The following is a 10,222-nucleotide window of genomic DNA, read 5'->3' as shown; positions in this document are numbered from 1 at the left end:
CACGACTTGCATTGTAACTATTCAAAATGAATCTCTTCCATGTAACAAATGCAAATATTGCATAAGCTGGTGCAAACACCAAATTAATCGGGAGCATTCGCTGCATCCTTGAAAGAGCTAAAACATACTGTTCACCCAAGAGTTCCAAAACTAGTCCATCACAAACAGTTCTGTAGTTCCCAACAAATAGCCGAAACCAGTGAGCATATACTTCAACTGAGTTGTCCATCTTAAAAGCCCCAACAGATCGAGCATTACCATTAGAACTGGTTTTTGTGCTCCTAACAAATTGAACAACATCCAAACCTTCTTTTAATCTCAAGACAGTTACCATTCTCTCCAAGCTAATAACTCCATGAATAATAGCTCCAATGACAAGGGCAGAAATAGCAGCTGCCATTTTGGTAGTTCTCCCAAAAGTTGCTTTGGCAGAACCGTGGGAATTGTCACTAGATATGTTTAGATTAGAATCATGAGAATCAGGAGCTAACTGAAACTGACCACGAGAGGACTTTCCAGGAGCATTTAAAGCAGAAGAAGCTTCTGTTGCAAGAGCTATCTCAAATGCTTGGCCTTTGCGCTCTCCAAGAGCTTCCTTCAGCAGGCATAGACATATTAAATGAATGTGCACTATGCGCTTAGCAAAATTCAAGGAATTCATAGGTGGCTGATAATTTGAATAATTGCTACCGCCAGTAAAATCGGGTATATTTGCTAGTGTGGGTCCAACATTGCTAACAATGGCAGACACAGCAGAGGACACCAAGCCTGGGTCCCCTTCTTGAAAAGCGCCTCCAGTCTGCCTAAAACAGTCCATTAGTCCCATTATGATTTGTTGAGCTACTTGATAATCATCATCCCCTTTTTCGGTGGCAGGGCTTTTCGGTGCATTGGCCGCAAAATGTTTTCTCTCTTTACCTAAGGTATAGCACAAGACATCATCAATATGACGCTGAACCATATCTTTCATGCTTAAACCCACTCTAGATAACCACCCAACAGTTATCCTCTGACAGCAATAATCATCAGGATCTTCAGTCCCTGATGGAACTCCAAGTGGAAATCCAAACTCTCCCTCTGTTCGTCCAGATTCAAGTTCAGATAAAAGTCTTTTATCACAAGTCCCCTTGAAATTCTTCTCCCATTCAATTACACTGGCAATGTTGCCATACCTCTTCAACAAATAACGAAAAAAAACTAGGGTTCCGGAACCTGTAATTCTTCTATTAGTGGCCATAAAAGCTGAAGCACGACTCATTGTAGCAGACAGAGTTTCAGGCACAAGATCGGCGGCAATAAGTATGTTCTCATACCTGAATAAAATTCATAATTAAGCATGTAAGACAAAAATATGCAGATCATGAAACATAGACAGCAATGACAATGTTTAGCCATGATGAGTGCAGTAGTTCAATAGTCCAATATTGTGCAATAAAAATAACTTTCAGGGAAGAAAAATAAGTATTCAGTTCCAACCAGACACCCAAAAATGCATCATTAAACTGTTTCATGAATTCTAATACACATTTACAAACAAACTCAGAATAGTTTTGTTTTTAAAATATGGGGAAGAAAGTGGGAAAAGAGGCTAAAAATACTGTTAAAGATCAAGAAACAGTAAGTGCATCAAACCATACTGCAACCGTTGTGTGGATCTCGTATATCTACTTTCAGAATTGTTTAAGGTATATGAATTTGAGTTCCCCATAGGTAATGAGAAAGACCCTAATGAGGTTCAGAATTGACTTCCGATTGTATCAGATCTGTCCTTATTAAGGGAGCATGGTCGTCCAAAATCCACTCGAATTCATTGTAATATGAATATTCGGGAAACGCCCAGAGAAAACAAAAGATGTGGGCATTGTAGAAACCTAGGACACACTAGGAAAAAAATGTATATCTCTTTTGTCATCAAGTAATCGTTGATGTCGTGCTTGATGTAGTTGTTGTTTATGAAATCTAAGTTTCTATAATTTAATTTTCATTTACTTTCAGATATGTCATTTGAGCATCACCGATTAATTAAACAAGAAAATGATACAACAAAAAAATTAAAAAGCATTAAATAATAAAAACATTCAAACAATTAAGTAATAAAAAATTAACAAACAAAATAAATTAAGTAATAAAAAGTAAATAATTAAATAAAAAATTACAATTGTTGGTAAATAAAAAAATTAAATAAAAAAATAATGAAATGTATGACTTTATCGATGCCTGCGTCTTGAATATGTTCCGCAGGGCGGTGGTTGTCTGTCTTGAGGAGGAATTATTCGTATAACTTGTTATGACTCCTCACTCTCGTCATCATCACCATCACCATCACCATCACCATCACCATCATCATCGTCATCATCATCATCATCAGGAGTAGATACATTTTGTTGATGAGGGACGAATGACGATGTAGCACCTCCATAGAATAAGGACCCTGGAGGTGTATGATTGACTATCTCACCGCTCATAGAAAACTTCGAAAACTGCGAAAAGTTTGACTGCGATGAGTGCGAAAACTGTACAGGAGAAGTATGTGCATGTGGTGAAGCTTCACCCGCCAAATAACTAACATATGAACCCCGATTTGGATATGCAAACATGGAAATATAATATCCTCCATGAGGGGTCATATAACTCTACGGCGGTGGCGACATTTGGTATGGAAGCGGTGGCGTCTGACCTAGCTGCAGTGGCATATGAAATGGCTACGGTGCCATCTGATATGGCTGCAGTGCCATCTGAAACGACTGCGGAATGTACAGCGGTATAGACGGTGGTTGTTGTGAAAGTTCCGGTGCTACAACTAAGGACGAGTCGGAAGTGACTGCTCTCCGTCCACGAGTCGGGGACGATGATGTTGTGATGGTGGACGTATTTGTCGACGTCGATGAATGCTCTCACCTCGTGCTTCCTCGGAAAGTATGAATGGTTTCTCGTTCCTGTTGAACCACTTATACTAACTATCTGCAACCGAGTAATTATCCACATAAATGGGTTCTGTACGGGGAATGCGCCCACGTCGATCCTCCCATATCATTACTCACTCATAGTGCTTCAGCAACCAGTTGACTTCTTTTTTGCCCCGTCTATCAATGATATGCAAATCATCAAGATTCTTAGGTGCTTCCGGAATAGATTGTACAAAACCAAATTGGCGGAACACGTGATCAGTGGGATGCCACTCGACAATAGCATAACATATTAGAGGGACCACCGCCATCCAGACATCTAATGGGCCTCTTAAGTGATGCGGGATGCAAATCATCATCTCTTCAGTACAATAAGGAGCACATTCAAACTAAAACAAATATATATAATTCTTATCAAAATAATAATCTAATTATATAACGATAATTAAAAGTATATTTTGTTATTCAAATACATACCTCTGTGCCAGCCTTCTGATCAATGAATAATCTAATTTCTTTTAATTCATTAGGTAAATCCCGATGATCTTTCCTTGCGCTTGGCCATCTATTCAATGAAATAATTCTTTAGGCAAGGAGAAGTAACGCGAAGAAGAAAAACCATGTATTTTTCATCGCCATTTCTGAGAGTTTCTTTTTTTCATAAAAGGAAACTGAAAAACAGAAAATTAAATTAAAATTAATAATCGGTAGTAAAAGTTGCAAAATTACTTATGAGGGCTGGGAATATGAGACCCAAATACTCGAATCAGTGAGCCCAACCAGCAGACCAGACCAAATCCATACATTGGATCTTCGGTCAATTTAAATAACCCAAGTTCATTTACTGGTTTACTTTGCTTAGGGATGATAATTCAAAATTTCAAATTACTGATTTTGATATTTATAAATATTTGATTTATTTATTTATCTTAAATAATCTACGATGATTATAAGATAATATATATTCAAAATATTTCTTAGTTATTGACGACATGCACCCATACAGCTGCTTAAAATGGACGCCAAATGGATAGTTATTATTAATTATATATTTTTAGATACAACTACTTGAAATGGACGCTAAATGGGTAGTTGATTCCTTAAATGATGAACGAAATGAAGAGCATAGTAACAGCGTCCTCATGAACAACTGCATCCAACTCGTTCGAGAAGTCTGGATCTGTGAGGTAAGACATACGTCGAGAGAAGGAAACAAGTGTGCTGATTGCCTGGCGAACAAAGCTTTCGACCAAGAAGAAGATCTCATTACTTTGGCCGATCCCCTGTACTTCCTGTTGCCATTGTTATCAGCTGCTGCCGGGGAGGGTGTCCTAAGGCTGTGATTCTGCTTTATTAGTCCTTTGTACCCAAAAAAAAATATCAGTCTATATTATTTATGTAGACGTAGATTGTGAACTCAAATATTTGAATAAAAATTCATATTATGGAGAGGAAAATATGTTTTTTAAGGAGATTGAACCTTGTTTATTTAATTTTTAGCGTTATGTAAATTTATATATTTGACATATAATTTAAAAATTAAAATATTTTTTTTTTCATATATTCACATATCTAGTGGATAATAATATTTAATTCATATTCAGATTTAAATAATATAATAAAAAATTGCAGACATTTTGAAAATAACAATGATGTTGAGTTAGAAAAAATGTATTGTCCGAAACTTTTCGGTCTGAAATTATCTCAACGAAAATAAATATTTATATGATCAAACCATCTATTAAATAAGCAACTTCTTACATAAAGTATCATATATGATTTTTTTTATAAATCTGGAGCGATTATAAGATTCTAGTATATATTTAGAAATTCACAACTCTTTTGATAATAAATGCTCGTATCCCTGATGTATGTGATATTCAAAATCGAGACCTCATGAAATAATAAAAAATCTCTTAATTAATCGCTAAGATAACTTAATTCATGCAATATTACATATGATCTTAAAACCCCTTATATTATATAATCACAAATATTTAATATTACGGTTATTTACAACGTAAAATTATCATATATATATATATATAATATTAAATAACCAAAGGTATCCTAACCTTACTTAAGCGATTTAGGATGTTGTCTCACACTACTAGATTAACTGGTTGTTGGTTAAGTCTAATTCATTATAAGGATCACCTAAAAACCAACCAGAAAAGAAATCCACAACTAGTTTTCATCTATCTATTATAAAGTATCATAATCATACCAGCCAGCTCTCACGAAAAACTGACTGATACTGCACCAAAATCAGCAACAACACAATGAAAGCAGCCACGGTCCAAGGAGAGCTACCCTCGGAAGGAAGATGGTGAGTCCGGCGACGTCGTTCCCACGGCGATGAGCCGAAAAGAAACATATCACGAGTATCGATAGATGACAGCCAACGAGCCAAGAGTATGAGCACAACTGGTGTAGCAAAAAGCACCCAACTTAATTGCTGTTTGGCGGTTTCCAGAAGAGATTCGTGGTTGACGTACCATGATATTCCGAGAAATATCGATGCCAACGCCAGGATCAGCAAAACTGGATAAGGCAAGGGACTCAAAGAGAATGAATCAAAGATGGAGTCTCCTCTTCGATAATAGGCCATGAGCGAGGATTGTGTGTTTACCGGTGCGTACGGATTCAAGGTGGAAGGGTTGCTTGAAGTTGTACCAGGGTATTTCTGATTGTAGATTTCGTGTTTTTATTCGGGTGTGTTGGAATTGGCCGGTGTGGGACCTTGCGGTGAAATCAATTACATTGCTAATTGAGTCATTTTATTCTTCAGAATATTATATGGTTGGTAAGTTGTAACTATCAGTTTCAATCAATGTTGCTTTAAACGTAAATATATAGTCAGATCCGTGTGCAGTTATATACATTGCATAAGCTAAAGTACACTATGATGCGTATAATAGCAGTGTGCAGCTGTATACATTTTGTATTCATGTTCAAGTGACAAACTAGTGAAAGAACTCGAGACTTTAACTTATTGTTTTTATGGTGTGACGTAAGGTAAATATAAAGTTTTGTTGTATTTCCTTCGTATCTTTTCTCCAGTTGTGTTCTCACTCCTTCAAATATCGAAGTCTTGGGTGGAATTCTTTCACTAATCAAAGTCTTTGGATCAGCCACAAACTTTTGACGTGATTTTTGGTAGACGTATGTGATCTGTCAGAGCCAAATCTATTGTCAAGTAGCCATATCCTTTCACCCTGCTAATCTACGAGTAGTCATAATGACTTTAGGCCTAACACCAACACTAAGGATCATTGTATAAACAGGTCATGCAAGACTTTACAACTACCAAAGCTTCCTACGACTTCACAACTTGCAGAATGAGCTTTGGAGCTTTCATGCGTAGTTTTAAACCTTCCAGATGGCCCAACTACGGTTGCAACAACATAGCCAACAACAAAAGGACTTAATCCAGAAAACTCTTAAGAGATGTTGGTCTCTTAACACCAAGGAAGCATGCGATGAGAAGAAGAATCCTTCAAAGAGTGTTGAGATGCCCCCGCTCTAGTAATAAGAGTATCTTCATTGTTATTATGAGTGTCAAGATGTCTTTGTCCTAACAAAGAGAATACTCCCATTGCTAATACCAAGACGAAGATGCCTCCGCCCATCCATCAGAATTCTCTAAGGACGTCGAGTTACTTCCTTTCTGTTTGAAAGCGTAGAGATGCCTTCACTTTACCCAAGCTAATGAGACTATATTGTGATCTCTCAACCGACAAAAGAGAGTTGAGATGTCTACATTACAATTATAAGAATTTATCCTTGGTCCCTAGAAAGTGTCAAGATGTCATTTCCTTCATTATCCCACAAGAACATTGGGAATCCTTAGCTGGACATATAAGCATTGACACAACTCCGTTAAGCCAACAAAATGCACACTTAATTTTCACAAAATTTGTGATAACAAAATTTCTAACCATCGAGATATTTAGACAGGTAAATTTGTAGAAAAAAATTGAGATCCTTTGTCGTATGTCTAGCATGAAAGTTATAGTATTTCTTTGATTAACAATAAAAGCTAAACGGCGTATTCTCAAACGCTTCAAAGTTGAGATAATCTGAAACTCATTCAACCAACAAAGTGTATGAAAGAATCAAAATTTCTTTAAATTCAATTATTCTCTAAAAAGATCCCACTCCTATTACAAAATGAGGCTAAACCATAAGATTATCAATAGAAGCCTATAAACTAACAATTAGACCACCCGGAGTAGTCTCTAAAACAAGAGTGCATTACCTTTCAGATAGGCCTCCACATTAGGGCTTAAAACAGAGGATGTGTTAGCCTCATCTAGAAAATATGGCTTTACACCCTCCTAGAAGTCCTTTCAACCTACCTTCGAAGGGTTATAAGGGTCGAAGGATAACTCCCCTAGGAAACATCCCGACAACACTGAAAGTTCCACTTCGATATTTCTATGGGGTCAAAAATCCCTTGAAACTCACAGACAAAGCTGAGCTCATACTTGTCCCCAAAGTTTTCAAAGCTCTAAAGCTTCCCTAAGACTTCATTGGCCAACTTCTCAGCATCGAGCTTTAAAGAGAGTAGCTTTTGAATCTCCGCACCTGAACTTCTTTCTTATGTTGCCTCTTTGTCGTGTTGGCTTGTAAGGCATCTTCCTTCTCCCCAATCTTTTTCTTAGGTTCCGCAGCTTGCTAACTAGATTTTGTTACGTCTTTTTAGGCCTCCGCTGTCTGTCTCTAAGATTTCACAGCGTGTTACTATGCCTCTGTTTCTTGTCTTTGGGACTCTGCAGCCTGCCCCTGAGCTATCCTAACCCCTTGAGCCTCACTCTAGGCTATAATCAGCTCTTGCCTTAAATCTTCCAGCTCCTTCTTTAACGCCATGGTCATGGCATTGGCTGCCTGCAGGTTGACCTCCTTAACGTAACCATCTTCCTCTGTGTGTCACCCTCCATAGTAGTCTTTACAAGACAAAATCGATTTCCTCTTCTACCAACCGGAAGGATCCCACAACTCTAACCATAAGATTGGCAACATCAGTGAACACCCTAAAAACCTTCACATAGTTAGGTGTAGTGACTCAAATTTTTGAATTAGCGCATGAGAGCTAATCCGAGTGGTCTATGGATCGATGTGAGAGTGACTAAAATTGTAAGGTAGAATGTGGCCTAATTGGATGAGTTTTGAGCTTAAATGGTTATAAAAAGAATTTCTTAATTGAAATCAAATGATGAGGGATCATATAAATAATTATATCAATAGTAATCATAAGAGTAAAATTTCTTAATAGAATCAACGGGTTAATTCAAGTGGTAAGCAGCTTGATATCGCTTAAGCAGATCTCGAGTTTGAGTCATTGTGTATGTAAAAAAATCTCCGCTGAGAGACTCACCTACCACAGCCAGGAATGCGACCCGGGTCGGTCCGGATTAGTCAAGCCGAAGCCTTGAGAACCAGAAGAGCAACAACAAAAAATCTTAATTGAAACTGAATTCGCTCTCGATTTCAATAGACAATACATATATATATATATATATGTATAGTTCATATCTATTTTATGGTCGATGTTCAATGTGCGTGATTGTCCCTCCCAACATATCATTCTCCAAGGTTGGATTTTAACATTTGGGAGCATTAATTTTCCATCAATCATTGTTTTTCTAATCAACCCATAGTCACTTTATTAGAGGTATTCAAATCAAGTTTTTATTTTTAAATAATAATTTGATTTGGTTTTAATAAATTAATATTTTTTGAATAATTTAGAGTGATTATAAGATAAGAAATGCTCAGAAATTTCTTAATCATTTAACAACTGACATATATCCTACAAACACAATTGTTTGAATTCAAGACCTCTAAGAGAAACAACGTTTTTTTATCACTAAAATCAATCGATGAGTTATTAAGATGTACCAAAATCCAGGGGAAAAAACCCTTCAAAGTCTACAATATCTGCTATCAGCAACATCCTTATTGAAATCAGCATGGGATAGACAGAAATCGAAACAAAGGGTTTTGGTTACAACATAAAATTCTAAGGGCACGTGAACAGAATTTCAATAAAAAATAAAAAAAATTAAATTATATAAGAATTTAAAATTTTTAGAAGGAACGATTGCTTCTACCGATACCTCTTCGGTCCATCCATCATCGTATTGGGAGGGGAAAAAAAGCATCCATGGAAAAAATCAGGGCTCTGGGAACCCAGGCATTCTGGTTTCATAACAACATTTCATCATCCCAATTATTTGATCAGTCTTTCAGATGGCTATATATATATATATATATTGTTCTATGAATGAAAAGGAAACTGGTTTACTCTGAAGATGCAAAAATTTGTTCACAAATTGAACCGAAGATGTATACAGAGAGAGAGAGAGAATTCAGTTCATCAAAGACATTGGAACTCATAACATATAGGATTATTAGACAAACCAGGGATGAGAAAATATAGATTCAATAGCAATACTTCATTGTGAAACATTTTCCACAACCGCAATAATGAGGACGGCGGCAAGAATCCGCCGACAACCAACGAACAATGACCAAAATTGCCAAAACTGCGATCAAAACAAGCCAAGTCATACTCGCCTCAGCACTTTCCATATCGATCTCAAATTTGATTAAAGAGGACAAGGCAAGAAGCATCAATGCCAGAGCCAAGAACAGCAGAACCGAGTACGGTAGAGGAGCCGAGGGGCGATGGCATCTTCCACAATAGCAGTGTCCATAATTGCAGTGAACCATGGTCGATTTGAGAAGATGTTTCAAAGGCAAAGGCCTTGAATCCCAAGTTTGCTGGTTTTCAGATCTTCAGATGGGTAATTAATGGATGGAAATGATGTGTTTATGCAATTGAAAAGGTGGGAACATAAGCACTTGGTGGTTGGGCGATCAATCTCATTATTCTTTAGTTACCAGATGAAGCCACTCAAACCATCCATTGGATCAAAAAAGATTCTTGATTTGACTTATTCCTGCTGCCCCTGTTTATGTAAGAATCCAAAACAAGGCAGCGTCACCCCAACCCACTAACGTAATGGGAGGAATGAGGTGGGTAGTTTTGAGAAGGTGGTTTTGGGAAGCTTGATGGTACACACCATCATGGCTAGAGATACCGGTTGGGTTAAAGTCGGATTTTTTATCTATTCAAATTTTATTTGAAAATTTAAATTCTTTATCTATGCCGACTTGACTCAAATTTAGGATGATTTCATTCGACCAATTTTTTAGATTAAATTTCACACCTTAATCCAACCCAACCTAAATAAATATATGGGTAAACTACATGGGTAACCACTTAACTATTGTCATATTTTATTTTG

At 36.9% G+C, this 10,222-nt stretch overlaps 2 protein-coding genes across 2 annotated transcripts; both read right to left on the bottom strand.

The window, feature by feature from the left end:
* Window positions 1-4,995: 4,995 nt before the first annotated feature.
* On the bottom strand, window positions 4,996-5,624 carry LOC120190436. The gene has a single exon (XM_039193518.1). It carries the CDS (start codon window positions 5,515-5,517, stop codon window positions 5,128-5,130), a length of 390 nt encoding a protein of 129 aa, XP_039049449.1. The 5' UTR covers window positions 5,518-5,624; the 3' UTR covers window positions 4,996-5,127.
* A 3,252-nt stretch (window positions 5,625-8,876) lies between these two features.
* On the bottom strand, window positions 8,877-9,880 carry LOC120190075. The gene is made up of 2 exons (XM_039193201.1): window positions 9,288-9,880; window positions 8,877-9,235 (listed from the first exon to the last, which is right to left on the bottom strand). Exon 1 carries the CDS (start codon window positions 9,642-9,644, stop codon window positions 9,354-9,356), a length of 291 nt encoding a protein of 96 aa, XP_039049132.1. The 5' UTR covers window positions 9,645-9,880; the 3' UTR covers window positions 8,877-9,235; window positions 9,288-9,353.
* Window positions 9,881-10,222: the final 342 nt, after the last annotated feature.

The sequence above is a fragment of the Hibiscus syriacus genome, unplaced genomic scaffold (assembly GCF_006381635.1).
Source record: "Hibiscus syriacus cultivar Baekdansim isolate YM2019G1 unplaced genomic scaffold, ASM638163v2 tig00116962_pilon, whole genome shotgun sequence".
In the NCBI taxonomy this organism is placed as follows: Eukaryota; Viridiplantae; Streptophyta; class Magnoliopsida; order Malvales; family Malvaceae; genus Hibiscus; species Hibiscus syriacus.
The sequence above is the reverse complement of the archived record's forward strand: the minus strand, read 5'-3'. Positions and strand labels throughout refer to the sequence as shown.

Excerpts from the sequence above, each read along its gene's own strand:
- LOC120190436 (XM_039193518.1), bottom strand. The coding sequence starts at position 5,517 with ATGGCCTATTATCGAAGAGGAGACTCCATCTTTGATTCATTCTCTTTG.
- LOC120190075 (XM_039193201.1), bottom strand. The coding sequence starts at position 9,644 with ATGGTTCACTGCAATTATGGACACTGCTATTGTGGAAGATGCCATCGC.